This window comes from Ahaetulla prasina, chromosome 3 (genome assembly GCF_028640845.1).
Source record: "Ahaetulla prasina isolate Xishuangbanna chromosome 3, ASM2864084v1, whole genome shotgun sequence".
Lineage (NCBI taxonomy): Eukaryota > Metazoa > Chordata > Lepidosauria > Squamata > Colubridae > Ahaetulla > Ahaetulla prasina.
The window spans coordinates 202514968-202531340 of NC_080541.1; the positions used below are offsets into that span (position 1 = coordinate 202514968).

Genomic DNA, 16373 nt, shown 5'->3' on the forward strand with positions numbered 1-16373 from the left:
CCTGAAAGGATGCGGATTATTTCGTTCATAGGCTTACTAATGGTCTCTCTCGGTTTGCAAGTTGCTCTTGTACATTCAGATGTCTCATTTCACAATCCATCACTAGGGAAGTCCATAGAGCAAGGTCAACTTTGAGCATTCCTACCGAGTACCTTCCAGTACTGAATATCCAAAGAGCTGTTCTCCTCTAATATCGAAGTTATTTTATTACCAGCTAAATGTTCTCTGTGTTATCTGTGAATGAGGGCATTGTGACATTTTAGCAGCTGATTTGATTGAACACAGATGTGAACTATGCTCCATGTGGAGAAGATCCAGAAGGGAAAGATCTTGGCGTGCGGTTCTCATTTTAAAGGAGTACATATGATTGAATGGAAGCCGAATGTCTCAGACCCACCACCAGAATAGGTGAATAAATGTATCATTTATCCATCTGCCCTTCCTGTTGCAAAGGTCAGAAGCTCTAAAAATTAGCAAAGAGTCTGAGCAGCTTTGTCGGCATGCTGTTTATGGAGAGGTACCACACAGGCATCAATTTGCATTAGACTTACACAAGCAATGTGTACGTTTTTCCCCCTGTACAGGTTTTGCATCAGACATTCCCAAAAGAGCCATCGGCCGGAAGTCAGCTTCCTTTAGCTGGATGTGCACTCCTTCAATAATTTCAGGAGCTGCTCTGCAAAATATAAATGTTCTGAAGTTTGTATAATTATTCAGAACAGCTAGGCCAAAAAGCTAGAGAAGCAACAATCAAGGGCAAGTTCTGGAAAGAAAAAAATTGGCAGTGGAAAGACATACTTCTATTTTCATTTACGTTATTCAGATACCATGCTAAGCTATACTTTGTTTTAAACATGATTTCCTATGTTGCTGCAGTTAGAAAGCTTTTTTTATAACATTCTGACAACAAAATCTGTCATTGTATAATTTAAGTCCATGATTCCCACATTCTGGGATGATAGAAAATAAAGAAAATCCTCAGTTTTTTTCTATTTCTATTCCAGTCCTGTGTTTTCCATCATTGCTCTTCTTTCTTTTGCAGTTTGCCTGAATATATTTCAAAATGTAATGCCAGAACTAGCCACAAAGGTGAAAGTGCAGTCTAATGAATGCAAAAGAGAATGGAAATATGGCTTCCTGTGAATTGGAAAAAGTGCTTCTGTTTATTCATTAATTATTCATTAAACACTAACTCACACACAAGTGATTCTATGCAGCTTACAACATTTTAAAGGTTTTAAAATCCATTATATAATCTATCTATCTATCTATCTATCTATCTATCTATCTATCTATCTATCTATCTATCATCTCTCTCTATATCTATCATCTCTCTATCTATAGCATATGTATATATATGGGTGGTATGGGTGTGTGTCAATGGTGGGTTTCAAAAATTTTCACTACTGGTTCTGTGGGTGTGGCTTGGTGGGCATGGCAGGGGAAGGATACTGTAAAATCTCCATTCCCACTCTACTCTAGGGGAAAGTTACTGCAAAATCCCCATTTCCTCCCAATCAGCTGGGACTTGGGAGGCAGAGAATAGATGGGCAGGGCCAGTCAGAATTTTTGCTACCAGTTGTCCGAACTACTCACAATTTCCGCTGCCGGTTCTCCAGAACTGGTCAGAACCTGCTGAAACCCACCTCTGGTGTACATGTGTGTACATATAAACACATAATTCTGATGGCTGGTCTCAAAAGAATATATATATATATATTCTTGGGGCTTTTCAGAAAAGCAGCAGTGGGGGTGAACCAATCACATTTCAGGGGGGAATCGTGTTCCATAATGAAGAGGGCCATTTTTTCTGGTTCCACCAAATGACAATCCCTAATCTATGGGACCCATAATACGCTCTGCCTTTCCACCCTGGTGGACTGAATAGGTGTAATATGATAAATAAGTAAATCAGAACAATATTAGGTCAACCCATAATAAAAACAATAGAAAATAATAATTTTTACTTTTTTCCAGCTGGTCTATTTTGCCTGTTTATCATTTGTATTAGTTTTGAAAATTCTCACAGGAAATAAAGTCTGATGTAGGCTTTAAAAGACAAATAGGAAACATTTTGAATGCAGACAGTACTGACTTTGTGTTAGCACATTTCCTTTATTTTAGTATGTAAATAATCATTGTTGTAAATCCAAGAGATGTTGATTTAGTCAAGGCAAGCTCTGAAAGGATTTCAGGAGCCACCTCAATTCTGGCCCTGATAGTTCCATGATTATGCAAGTTCTGTTGAGGCACTCATCAAGTGCCTTTGCTCTTTTCTGCTGTTTGGAAGATCTCTCATAATTCGTAAATTAATTGTGTCCAAAAATGTTTAAGGAAGTGAGGCTTTTATGAATTATATATCGTTAAGGCTAGACAGAGGTTTTGAGTGTGATATAATCTCAGCCCCCAAGCCATTCATCTCACAACTACAGACAAAAACTCAATTCCTGTGGTGTCCTCATGAGGAGTAACTATCCAGAGCACAAGTGGGCAATTTCCTAACTCTCTTTTTCTGGAAAAAAATTTGTTAGCCAGAATCTGCCATCTGGCCACTCATCCTTGCTGCGGTGCTGTCCCCACTTATAGAGACACTTGCAGGGACATTTAATCCACCTCAGTGGTGAAATCCAATTTTTTTTACTACCGGTTCTGTGGGCATGGCTTGGTGGGCGTGGCAGGGGAAGGATATCGCAAAATCCCCATTCCCTCCCCATTCCCTCCCCACTCCTGGGGCCAGCCAAAGGTGGTATTTGCCGGTTCTCCAAACTACTCAAAATTTCCACTACTGGTTCTCTGAAATGCTCAAAATTTCCACTACCGGTTCTCCAAAATGTTCAAAATTTCCAATAACGGTTCTCTAGAACCTGTCAGAACCTGCTGTATTTCATCCCTTCCTCACTTCCTGTTTCATTCCCATCCCATTGGAAGTCATTGCCCACTATACTTAAACTTGCTCTCTACTGTTATAAATTACTTATTTCTGCATTGGATAAAGGGGTTCTTTGTTCTTCAGCTAAAACTAAGATAGCTGCTGTAAAAAAAATTCTCCTTTTCATTGTTAGGGAAAGATTTTACTTGATTTTTTTTTTCCTTGGGGGGAACCAAATAAACTACTATTTTGCCTCAACTGTGTTGTCTTTAGTTTATCTAGTCCAGCTCTCTGAATATACAAGAATTTTCTTTCAGGTGCTGAGCGTGCTTAGATAGTATTTTATTTGTTTCCTTGCTTGCTTGTTTTTTTGTTTTCAGAAAAGGGTTTGAAAATGCAAAGTTGTTCACAGATAGATAATGTCTGTAATTTATCTCCTGGACATGAACTGTCCAATAAGAATTTCTTCTTTTGGAGGAGATAATGGCTTAGGCTTCCACCCTAAGGCAGTTTCCATATTGAATGCTCTTGACCCAGCCTCTGCTTTTAATCCACCTCATGCCCTTGTCAAAAAAAAAAAGTTTTTAAAAGCCAGATGTGATGGCAAATTAGTTCTGGAAGCAGATTCTCTTCCTTGAGTGGTTTGATTGGGGGGGGGGTGCTGAGATTTATTTCTCCCTGCATGTGCTTTTGTGACTGTCTGTATTTGGCAAGCTGCAGTTTGTACAGCTGTCCGTTCTCCTGCTTAATCTGAGGACTTAAAATAAAAACAAACAAACGGATATTCAAAAAGAAAAAAGGACACAGCATGGAGACACCAAGAAGTATTTGTTCCTGCACTTTAGCTAAGAGAATGCTTCACTGGTCCCATGCATTGATTCTCTCTTATGGTTAAAAGAGCTGGCCGTCTCCGCAATTAAAAGAAAACTGCATCAGGGGATTGATTGTTTGAGTTCTACTTACCCAAAATAAAAACAGAAACAACAGCTAATTCATGCTCAGTGCACAACCAGGGATCCAGAACAAAATTTGGGAACAGTAGGAAGCCTTGCCTTAGTAATAAAGTCTAAAGTGTAAAAGTCATCAATGTATTTCTTGTACACATTACAATTATGAGTTCTAGTTTTGTTCACTCCTATACATTTTTAATAAGAGGCCACCCCAAAATGTTGAAGTTTCTGAATTTTAGAATAGCCATGCATAGAAACAAACCTGCCACGGGGATATAGAACAACCCCTTTATTACTTATGTACAAATCAAATTCTTCATAAGCTTAAGACTTATTTATTTACCCGTGTGGGACTGGCATAGAACTTTTTAGTTGTTTTTAGGGTTTTAAATTTTTAAATTAGGTTTTTGGATTTTAAAGGTATTTAAATTCGGGCTAAATTTAATAAGTTTTTTAACTGATATTTTATTGTATGTATTTGATTGTTGTTTTTATTCTGCCTGTTCACCGCCCTGAGTCCTTCGGGAGAAGGGCGGTATACAAATTAAAATATTATTATTATTATTATTCATATTGTAGGCAGCAACAAAGACATATCCTCTGAGAATCATCCCATAATTTGCCACCCTCCGTCCAAAAAAGGATTGCCTATTTCTGGGATCAGCGGACTGTTTTCCTGAAGAGTTTCGAAGCTATGTAGGGGAGATGCAGGAAATCCCAGTGGTGGGTTGCTACCGGTTTGCCCCGGGTCAGGTGAACTGGTAGCAGTGGCAGCGGAAGGCTCCACCCACCTGCCTGGACATATCTGCGCATGTGCAGAAGTGTTGCATGTACATGTGAAGGTGCATGCGCCCATGAGAGAATCAGTAGCAACCAAAATTGAAAACCACTACTGAATCCTCATATGAGTTTCAAATAATTAAGATTCAAATGACTGAAGTTCTGGTTGGGCCTTGAGATCACCTTGCCTCATACTATATCTGTAGGTAATTGAGTCAGCCATATCTAAGAGACAAATAAATGTTTATTATATCCTGAAAACCCTAGCCTTCTTCACTTGCTTTTTTAAAGATAATAGATAGTGGGAAAGATCTGAATTCTAAAATAATGCTAGCTAGAGTGGACACTCCTGGGCTCAGTTTGCTCTTTTTAAGATGAGGTTTATAGCAGCAGATTCTTAAGATCAGAAATAGGTGAGTGACATATAACCCTAGGGCCAAAAAGGATCTCTGCAAATTGGAATTGCTTTCTGGTCAGTATTGCAAAAATTATATGTGCAGGTTTTTATTCTTTTGAGATAGGTTATACATGGAAATTACAATGTAAGCCCTACAAAAGGCTGAACATAATTTAAAACAAAAATAACAATGAAGCAAACCAATTTTTACAAAAATGTCTCATTCACCGGGGATTCTCAGGCTCTCCAAGGTTTAATTTTAACCCGTAGCCACAAATCCTGATCTAAAATGTTCCTTTCTGTTTGTCAGATGGTCTATCAAATATATTTAAATTGAGCCTAATAACGTATCATTTATCTTCTCATTTATTTTGCTTTCTTTTCCTCTCTCTCTCTCTCTCTCTCCCTCTCCCTCTCTCTCTCTCTCTCTCTCTCTCTCTTGGCATAGGTACCTCAGGGATTTACCAGGGATCTAATAGCCTGACGGGTTCAGCAGGGTTCAGCACAGGGTTGCACCAGGTACAACTTCATTTTTTTAAAGTATGAAAAGATGGTTCTTGTATGTATATTGAAAATATGGGTCGCCTTTCCTTTCCAGCCTCTTGAGTTGCCATCAACTAGTCACCTTGAAAATGAATGATAAAATATCTTAGAATCAAGATTAATAACAGAGTATTCAGCTCAGAAAAGTCAAGCAAAATTAAACTGAAAATGGCAGAAAAACAAAGACCAACACATTAAAACTTACATATACATTGTTGGCAAAATTTAAGAGACTGACAGGTTGAAAGAGATGACAACTTGGTCCTAAGCCAATAAGAACTTACCAGCATTTGAATGTGGTCCTAGAAACACACTACCGATCTCTGCAATAATAGAATTGCATTGTGTAATAAAACAATTGCAGATTCTGATCACTTTACTCCCATCATGATCTGGATTGCACCAGTTGAAACCCCTGATAAAATGTAATAAATTGTCTTTATATTAGTAGACCAGTTGTAACTAAGATAAAGCTTCTTCTCTTCTGAGTAGGAGCAAAAGATCAGCCAGAATAGATATCATCATTTTTATCTGAATTTTCATATCTGTATCAGTTCAAAGCGGGACACGGTGGCTCAGGGGCTAGGACGTTGAGCTTGTCGATCGAAAGGTCGGCAGCTCAGCGGTTCAAATCCCTAGTGCTGCCGTGTAATGGGGTGAGCTCCCGTTACTTGTCCCAGCTTCTGCCAACCTAGCAGTTTCGAAAGCACATAAAAATGCAAGTAGAAAAAATAGGGACCACCTTTGGTGGGAAGGGAACAACGTTCTGTGCACCTTTGGCATTGAGTCGTGCCAGCTACATGACCACGGAGACATCTTCAGATAGCGTTGGTTCTTCGGCTTTGAAACGGAGATGAGCACTGCCCCCTAGAGTCGGGAATGACTAGCACGTATGTGCGAGGGGAACCTTTACCTTTATCAGTTTCAAATTAGTATGAGATCTAAGGGAACAAACTTAGCACTTTAGAAAGAAAGCAGGCACATTTACAGTATTACAGTATTAGAGATCTCTGTCTGAAGTAGTCTACAGCAGTGTTCCCCAATCCCCAGTCCATGGGCCACAGCATGCCAGAAGTCGGGCCACACAAACAAGCAAAGCTCCATCCATGGGATGCAGGCAGCATGCAAACCCATGCCCCCTTCAGTCTGCAGAAAAACCTTTCCACGGAACCGGTTCCTGGTACCAAAAAGGTTGGGAGATACTGGTCTATAGTACAGTAATTCTGTTTGACTTAGCTTAATAAAATTTTATTTTCTGGCCTTATACATATATTATATCAGTTCAAAAGGCCATAACCTCTATGGACAGAAGATAGAAATGTGTAGTTAATTAATTATTAACAATTAATGTTAATAAAACTATAATCAGAATCTCTTGCTGGTTCTATTCTCCTTTCTCACTAGCTCTGTGTAGTAGTTATTAAATAAAATGAGTAACAAACAGACCTCTGTAAATCAAACACTGGGAAAAAGTCATCTAGCATCACCTTCTAGAATTCATTGTTCAGGAATTGACATTACCATACTTTCTTAAGATTTTCTAATTCAGATAATTTATCATATCTTGATATTTGGAGACCAAAACAAGTAGCATGCATGTGGACACCCACAGAGCTCAATAGCTTGACAGGAAACCTAGCAACAACTGCTCTCAAAATTATTTCCTTCTCTTTTCCCTCCCTCCACTTCCATCTCTCCCTTACCCTTCTCTTCCTGTTCTGGCCAGCCTTGGTCTTTGGTCAACACTTCAGTTGCAACGATGAAAGCATTTCACACAGTACTATATGAACAGCTTTAAAAAAAGCAAAACTAGAAGTTTCCATCATCGTGTAAAGTTGTTTCTTTGCCATGGTTGGCTTTACCTGCTTATAGACAATGAAACCAACAATTAAATCAATGAAGACTTGGACTGAGAAAGCAAAACTAAAGCTACAGGCTTGCACTGATTGGAATGTATTCAAAGATACCGCTGCAGACTTGGATGAACTCACAGATACTGCAACATCATATGTCAGTTTTTGTGAAGACTTATGTGTGCCGACCAGAAACCTGAAAATATATAGTAACAATAAACCTTGGTTCACAGCTAAACTTAAGCAGCTAGTCATACCAAAGAGGAAGCCTACAGAAAAGGCGACAGAATGCTGTACAATCAGGCCTGAAACATATTAACGAGGGAAATCAGAGCAGCAAAAAGAAGCTACTCTGAAAATCTAAGGAATCAGTTCTCAACCAGCAAACATGTGGAAAACTAAAAATTTTCACCGGTTACAGCAAACCTTTATCCCATGCTGAAGGAAATAAACAACTGGCAGATGACCTGAATGTGTTTTACTGTAGGTTTGAGAGAAAACTACTGCCACCCATCTCCACAATTCCCATCTCAGACATACCAACATCAGCCAAGCCCTTTACAACCTACCCCATCCCATTGGGCCTACCACCATTGCCGATTACAGAGAATGAGGTGCAAGGTCTATTTCACAGACAAAAGCCAGGAAAAGCACCAGGCCCAGACAAGATAACTCTGTCTTGCTTAAAAGCTTGTGCTGACTAACTGGTCCCCATCTTCACCAGCATCTTTAATAAATCTCTAGAGATATGCTATGTTTCGTCTTGCTTCAAAATGCTCTACTATCATCCCAGTGCCGAAGAAACCCTTCATCGAGGAACTGAATGACTTCAGACCGGTTGCTCGAACATCTATAGTTATGAAGAACTTTGAAAGACTAGTGCTGGCCCACCTGAAAACCATCAGGGATCCGCTGTTAGATCCCTTGCAATTTGCCTACCGAGCAAATAGATTGACAGATGATGCTATTAATATGACTCTGCACTACATCCTACAACATTGTTCTGGTCCTACATCCTACACTCAAAACTGTAGAAATGTAAACTGTAGATTTTAGGAGAAACCCTCCTATACAACCACCTCTTACAATACTAGACAACACAGTATCAACAGTAGAGTCCTTCAAGTTTCTATGATATAGAAGGTTCTATCATATCTCAAGATTTAAAATGGACACCTAACATAAAAAACAGCATCAAAAAAGCACAACAAAGAATGTTCTTTCTGCGCCAACTGAGAAAGCTCAAATTGCCCAAGGAGCTGCTGATTCAGTTCTACAGAGGAATTATTGAGTCTGTCATCTGCACCTCTATAACTGTCTGGTTTGGCTCCGCAACCAAACAAGACAGACACAGACTTCAAAAGATAATTAGAACTGCAGAAAAAACAATTGCTACCAACCTGCCTTCCATTGGGGACCTGTATACTGCATGAGTCAAAAAGAGGGCTGTGAAAATGTCTACAGACCCCTCACATTCTGGACATAATCTGTTTCAACTCCTACCCTCAAAACAATGCTATAAAGCACTGCACACCAGAACAACTAGACACAAGGACATTTTCCCCCCACATCCCACTCTGCTTAACAACTAATTCCCACAATACTGTCAAATCATTTACTAAGACTGTATTATGATTATTATTCTCATCCTTTCTAGTACCTATCTCTTCCCACTTATGGCTATAACCATGTTGCTTGTATCTTTACAATTTATATTGCTTTATTGTTTTCTAGTATGCTTTGATTGCTTAGTAGTATCCTATGGCTATCACTAAATGTTGTATCTTATGATTCTTGATGAATATATTTTATTTTTTCTTTATGTACACTGAGAGCACCAAAGACAAATTCCTTGTGTGTCCAATCACACTTGGTCAATAAAAAATTCTGTTCTGTTCTTGTTCCTGTTCCTGTTCTGTTCTGTTCTGTTTAGGTAATCATCAGTTGCTTCCTTTTTGCTTTGTTTTTTAAGCTTTAATGTATCACATGAAGCAGGGAGGGAGGGAAAATTACCTTCCTGATTTTGTTTTCCTTTTACAAACTACGTTTTGTGCATGTTCACTCTTGTATGTGTAAATCGTATCTATAAATAAATGGTGTAAGTACATTATATTTAGAAAAGCTATATAAGGAAGGCTGCTGGTTACGTTGATGTAGTAGTCCAAGTATGAAATCACTCCTCTTTTTTTCTTCTTCACCCAAATGCTGAAATGAACATTCAAGGCTAACTTCAAGTTCTATGGGACATAAAATGTTTGAGAATTACACTCCTAAATTCTTTTTCCATAAGCTTTGACAGCAGCTTCCTTGAGAGGAGGGGGGATGAGATTTCGTCCATGGCAGACTAATTTAAAAGGATTTCAAGAAGAAAACCTCTGCCTCAGTCTCTAGACCTGAGTGAGCAATCATCCGCCCATGGGCTGAATAAAAACCCCTAGATACATTTTTGCACCCCACACACACATAGAGAGCCTGTAGATCTATAAATTTGTAGTTCAACTATGAGAGATGACCAGAATAAAAATCCCAGAAATCTATTCCATAAATGCACAACTTTTCTATATTGGCTGCATACAGGATGTTTTGCTTGCATAGAATAATTAAAATTATATGGCTACAGAAGCTGTTGAAGTTGTCAGAAATGGCTAAACTGACCATTTTGATCAAAGAAAGAAACATAAGTACTTTTGCTGCTACATGGAAACCACTTCTGGACTTTGTGCTTGAGGTGGAAAAAAATGAAACTTTGATTTTGATTTTTAGTGATTAGATTGATTTGTTTTTATAGAAATGGCTAGTTTTTATTATTATGGAAAAGTAAAAAGTTGAGGTTCGATGTTAATGCTTTATTTTACTGCAACAGAGAGAGACAGAAGTCAACGGGGTTTTTTTTCTTTCCTTCCTCTCCCCTTTCACTTCTCCTTCCCCTCCCACCGCTACTGTGTCTCTCTATTTGCTTTTGTAATTTTTTATTTTATTCTATAATCTAATCAAATGTTTAAAGATGACTAGTGCAAAAATATATATTGTGAAAATAAAAAAGAATAATTAGAATTATGTTTCTTCTTTCAAAGGAGTATTCTTCATATCCCAGCTTCACACAAAGCCAGTATTCACAGTATTACAACTCTTCCTACAGTTCATCATATATGTCTGCAAATAACATTAGTCCATCAACCATCCCAACGTCACCTTATTCTGTCCAAGAGTCATCACACAACGTCAGCAGTCAGAGCACTGAATCACTTCCTGGTAAGAGCTTCGAACTAGAAATGTATTTTTCATTATTGAATTTGTATATTCATCTCATAAACCTTAATTTCAGTCAGAACTTAGGTACAGATCCTATTTTTATTGGCAAATGGGACTTAATTTTGCTATTAAGAATAACGATACGCAAAATATTTTTGTTTATAATATTTTTTCTGTGATTTAAAAAACCAGAAGAAAATTTACATTTTATTTACTTTGTGATTTTTCTTAAACTAATAATTATTGCATTTCTTTTAAAAATGCATTTCTGTATCTATAAATATGTAATGATACCGTGTTTCCCCGAAAATAAGGCCCTATCTTATATTTTTTGAACCCCAAAATAAACACTTGGCCTTATTTTTGGGGAGGTCTTATTAATTTAGAGCGCATGGAGCAAGACGGGGCTCCTCTTGTCGTCTTACCTGATTTTGAGCTGCCTCCCTAACCCTAACCAGAGGAAATGGCAGGGACCGGCTGCGCATGCGGTTAAATATTTTCAGGGAGGGCTTATTTTCAGGGAATGTCTTATTTTCGGGGAAACACGGTATTTGCAAACTACACAACAGTCTCAGTGTTATGGTAATGATGATACCAGGCTAACATCACAAAGTGTAAACAAAGACTTGTTCATTCACTGATAGTTATGTATATGCTGGGAAATAATAAGAAAAGCTAAAGAATTGGCAGAAAAATACAACTTTTTCATCCCTTTTCAACAGAAAAAAACAGAAATATTTTATGAATTTATGTCTGTAATTTCTGCTGTTGGAATGATTGTTGCTTTGATATTTTGATACTCACTTTGTTGAAACAGCCTAAGAATAATAACTTAGGATGTTGCTTTAAGTCAGATTCCCGTTATAGGTGAATATACAACACCTGTAAAAGGCATAGAATCTGACAGACAGCACAGGGGAACTGATGGAAAACTACGAGGACGATCAAAAAGAAGCAGTGACCCATCCCCAGCAGGAGACACCGATATTGAGGTAAGAGTAATAAAGGTTTCTTATCCCCTTTCTTTGATGCTTAAATCTGGTGTCTCCAACATGGTATTATGAGGTGCTAATGTGATCCAGAATTCTTCATTATGCCCACTAGGGTCCCTGATCCCTGAATTTCAGTTTTTGTAAAACCTTCCTTTAACCCCAAAAATGAAAAACCAGCATGTTGCAAAGCAAAGTGGCTCCACTTCTCCAGCCTCAACTTCACTTCCAAGAATGCCTGCATTCTTAAAAAATGCTTAAAAAATGCTAGAGTCCAAAGCTTTCTTTGGAACTGCCCAGGAAAAAAAATGTTAGAGAACCATCGATAGAATTGTCCTTGGGGGTGGTGGGAGAGATATGAAATCAATGCTTCCTAATTGCTTATGTCCCTATAGCAGCTATTTTGTGAATGGGCAAGTGTCGTCTCCAGTGGTGAAATTCAAAATTTTTTATTACCAGTTCTGTGGGCGTAGCTTGGTGGGTGTGGCAGGGGAAGGATACTGCAAAATCTCCATTTCCACCCCACTCTGGGGCCAGCTACAGGTGGTATTTGCCGGTTCTCCGAACTACTCAAAATTTCCACTACCGGTTCTCCAGAACCTATCAGAACCTGCTGAATTTCACCCCTGGTCCTCTCTCCTTTTGGAAGGACACCCACTACCATATTAAGATTTATATTTGCCCACCAACTTAAAAAGTTGGAGGTTTTGCCTGAAATAAAACATAATAATGTGAGTGTTGTATGCCAAGAACAGGGCAGTGAATGCCTAGTTTATAAGGAACTTTTGAATACACTGAATTGAACATGTTCAAAGGACACAAAGACAAATTATAGTTGTCTTCACATATCTGAAGAGCTGTTATGGGGAAGGAGAGGCATATTGTTCTGCATTGCCCAAATGTCTATAACATTTTCAGCCTTCAAACACCTAAAGCATATATGAATAACTTCATAAGAATAAAGGCCAGTTTTTCTTGTTCTGGACAGCTTTTCTCAGTGTAGTATTTTTATTTCTAAGGATGACTTGGCACTAGAGAGCCATGCTTTGCTTTATATCATGCTAATATTGCAATTGAAAAGGAATTCATTAAAATTTATGGGAAGGATGGTGGCAAACATCAAATGAGATACTTATTAATTTTGTGGAGACCATGAGCATTGTACTGGGATCCAAAATATATTTGATAGCAGCCTTGTCTTCACTTTTTTGTTTTAAATGAAAGAGAAAGGAATGCATCTAATTTAAGCCTCTAGTGATTTTTTAAAAAAGCGATACATTATTTATTGATGTGACACTCAATATCCAAAGGGGCTAATGCTTTAAAATAGTCACAGTAAAAATCAGAGGGAAGGTGAAGGGAAAATATAGACAAAGGAAAAAAAGGTGAAAATTTCAGAGGCATTATTGCAGTTATAATAGCAATAGTACTTAGATTTAAATACCACTTCACAGTGTTTTATAGCCCTCTCTAAGGGGTTTATAGAGTCAGCCTATTGCCCCCAACAATTTGGGTCCTCATTTTACCGACCTCGTAAGGATGGAAGGCTGAGTCAACCTTGAGCCACTCAGAATTGAACTCTTGCAGTACTGCATTCTAACCCCACGGCTCTATAATAGTAGGTTGGGACCAGGAAATTGTTTTAACTGCTTTAAAGAAAAGGGTGTGTTTTTTTGTTTGAGCTTAGTCTTTAGGAACAGTTTAAAATAAATAAGGGTGGCATCTCAAGGAAGCATTCTTCTAGGACTCTGACAGCAAGAGGAAGGTATAAGAAAAAAAGGGTGAGATATTTTAGGAACAGGAAATCTTCAAATAGCTGAGGTAATGCCCCACACAAGCAAGATCACTGAGAGGAAGGAAAGAGGTTCTTCTTTACATAGTTATGTAATCCAAAATTAGCGTATTTCTGCCAGTAATTGGTATATTTTTCTCTATTTTTCCACCCTTCTGTTTTCTATGACAGCGTGTGTTTGTATGGGACTTGGATGAGACGATAATTATTTTTCACTCCTTACTCACGGGAACTTTTGCCTCCAGATACGGGAAGGTACTGTTGAGTTCACTTGTGTTATTTTCTAACATTATTGTTTGTCCAATTAAAACTGTAAGGGCAAAGGCATCAGAATCCTAAACACTGTCATTCATCTGATATATCAGTGAAGATTCTCAGTCATCCAGGTTGTCTGAAAGTTGAGTTATGGCAACAGGACTTACTTTAATAATATACTTGTACTTGGATAGAGTTGTATTTGAAAAGTCAAGTTCATAGTTTGAACTTAGTACTGGATTCATCTTTTAAACAAGGACAGCTAGATTTCAGCAATGAGCGGGAACATTTGTTTTATTATTTATTTAATTTTATGTTCTTCCCCCATCTCACTGATAGTGACTCTGGACGGCTAATAATATGGTAAATAGTAAAATAAGTCAAGACAATTAAAATAAAGGAATTAAATAAAAAATGCTAAAATATAAAACAGTAGGTAGTCTGGGAGCGGGCATCTTTTCTATCCAGTCAGCCACCCCCATTATAGCCGGTCCTGTTGGGTCCCACGCAAAGCAGAAGAGCCAAATTTTCAGGCTCTTCCAGAAAGCCAGGAATATGGGGGTGAATGTCAGTGCCAACGGGAGAATATTCCAGAAGTGGGGCCACAGCAGAAAAGACTCTTCTCCTGGACTCTGCCAACCACAATTATTTGGCAGACAGGATCCAGAGTAGGCCCTTACTGCTGGGATGAGTGGGGCAGGCTAATCCCTCATTGGGATGAGACGGCTTCAAAGATACCCAAAGGGCATGAGTGTCAAAGTTTAGGCTCATAACAATTATTAATTTATTTATTCATATTTCACATTTCTTAACCACCCTTCTCCCTCAGGAAGTGGCTCTGGATGGTGGGCTCATGCCTAGAAAATTTCAGTGTGTTTAAAATTTGCATATCTTAATTAATTTATTTCTGGTTTAGACTTCTCTAACATAACATAAAGGCTACCATAGAAAAGTTGGGTTGCAATGCTATGCCAGATTATTGATTGGAGTTGTTCTAGAGAGGTTTGCAACCCTGATTAGTTCATTACTAGACACCAATCATTGCTGGTTTAAAAGCCAGCATTATCTCATACAACCTTACCTTGGTATTTAAGAGCTTTAGAAGAGTCTGAAGGAATTAGGAATACTAAACTGTCAGAAGAAAAAACACAAGAGGAATATGATAGTACTATTCAAATATCTAAAAATATGTCACACAGAAAAAAAATAAGATTACAGAGTACTCTTGTACTAGACTAAAAATGCAAAATAATAGATTTAAATGACCAGAAGAGATTGCAACTGAATAAGGGGGGGAAAAAAGCTTGCTGACCATCAGAGCATGTGGACAATAGAATTTGACTAAATCAGCTCTATCTTTGCTGCCTCGATGTTGACTTGTGCTTGAAGCAAGTTTTAATATGGAGGTTGAGTTTATAAATTTTGTATGTTATATTTTTATTTGATTCGGCCATATTTCCCAAGGCCCCTCCTTCTTCCTTGAAGTCAACAGCTGCCATCCTGACTCATTTGACCATTCTTTGCAGATATTCCTGCATGCAATGTACTTCTGCATCACTTTTCTGAAATGCCTAAGATTATCCTAAGGAGGTTGGACATGTTTCTAAATGTATGATTTCTATAAGATTCCTGTCAATTTTATAGAAAAAACTCACAACATCCCAGACCAATCCAAAATTATAGAGATGGCTTATTAAAAATATTACTCAGGTTTTAAATTATTACCGTTTTGTCACTGTTTACCAAAAGGATGTAATTAGACTTCCTGCAGAGATTTACAAATGTGTCTAAAACCTAAAAAATAAAAAAATGGCAAAAAAACAAAACAAATGTGTCTAAAACCTGTTTAACAATTTTTTGTTTTTGGAAATCGGATGTTGACATTGTGGTGAAACTTAAGGCATATTCTTTGTTCCCAGATATCAGATGCAAACTTGACTTCACCACAAAATAATTGCAGTTTTCCAGCATACAACATTTAACTGGAGGGTTTCCTCTGCAAATATTACAATGTGTATAATTCACAGCTTTTACATATCTACAAGCTTCACAAAGTATCAAGAAAAAGTAGCAGAACTCTAAAGTAATCAGGTCTTAACTTGTGTAACACTTTTTTACTGATAAAGAAACAATAAGTTCATTCTCTTTTGACATTACATCATGTTCCTTCTTTCATGTGGTATGGAAAAGGTTATTTGCTATTTATTAGAATAGGATTACTAACTTGGCAGCTATTTAAATAGACTTGACTATTGCACCGGTGACTGCAGAAATAAGATTTGACATCATTTTATGGTTCTACCAGCTGTTGTAGCTTTATGATACCTATAACAATTGGGATAAGTAAACCGAAGCTTAGATTTATTGACCTCTTTAAGATCTGAACACATGTAAAAAAATTCAAAATGTTGATGATACAGAAACTTTCTGAACCCTTTTAATGGACTCTACCCTTTCTCTCTGAAAAGAGAGCACATTTATTTAAAAGTTTAGTTGCTCCAACCTTAAATGCTCCAGCACCACCTACAAATGAAATATATTATATTTTTATAATATATATATTATGCATTGTGCTTAATACAGTATAGGTACTCCTTGACTTATGTCCACAATTCAGACTGGAATTTATTTATTTAAAACATTTATGTTGCCCCCAACTTCTAATCCAGAAGTCCCGGGGCCATGCACAATTT

General features: G+C 37.7%; 1 protein-coding gene across 2 annotated transcripts in view; it reads left to right on the plus strand.

Moving 5' to 3' along the window:
• The window catches only part of EYA2 (EYA transcriptional coactivator and phosphatase 2), a 74249-nt gene that overhangs the window by 26924 nt on the left and 30952 nt on the right, over positions 1 to 16373 (plus strand). The window contains exons 5-8 of one of the 2 annotated variants that reach the window (XM_058177263.1): positions 5454 to 5515; positions 10467 to 10644; positions 11512 to 11636; positions 13597 to 13680. In XM_058177263.1, coding sequence (XP_058033246.1) covers positions 5454 to 5515; positions 10467 to 10644; positions 11512 to 11636; positions 13597 to 13680 — 449 coding nt within the window. Of the gene's footprint in view, positions 1 to 5444; positions 5516 to 10466; positions 10645 to 11511; positions 11637 to 13596; positions 13681 to 16373 lie in introns of both variants that reach the window. The other variant, XM_058177264.1, reaches the window with a different exon arrangement.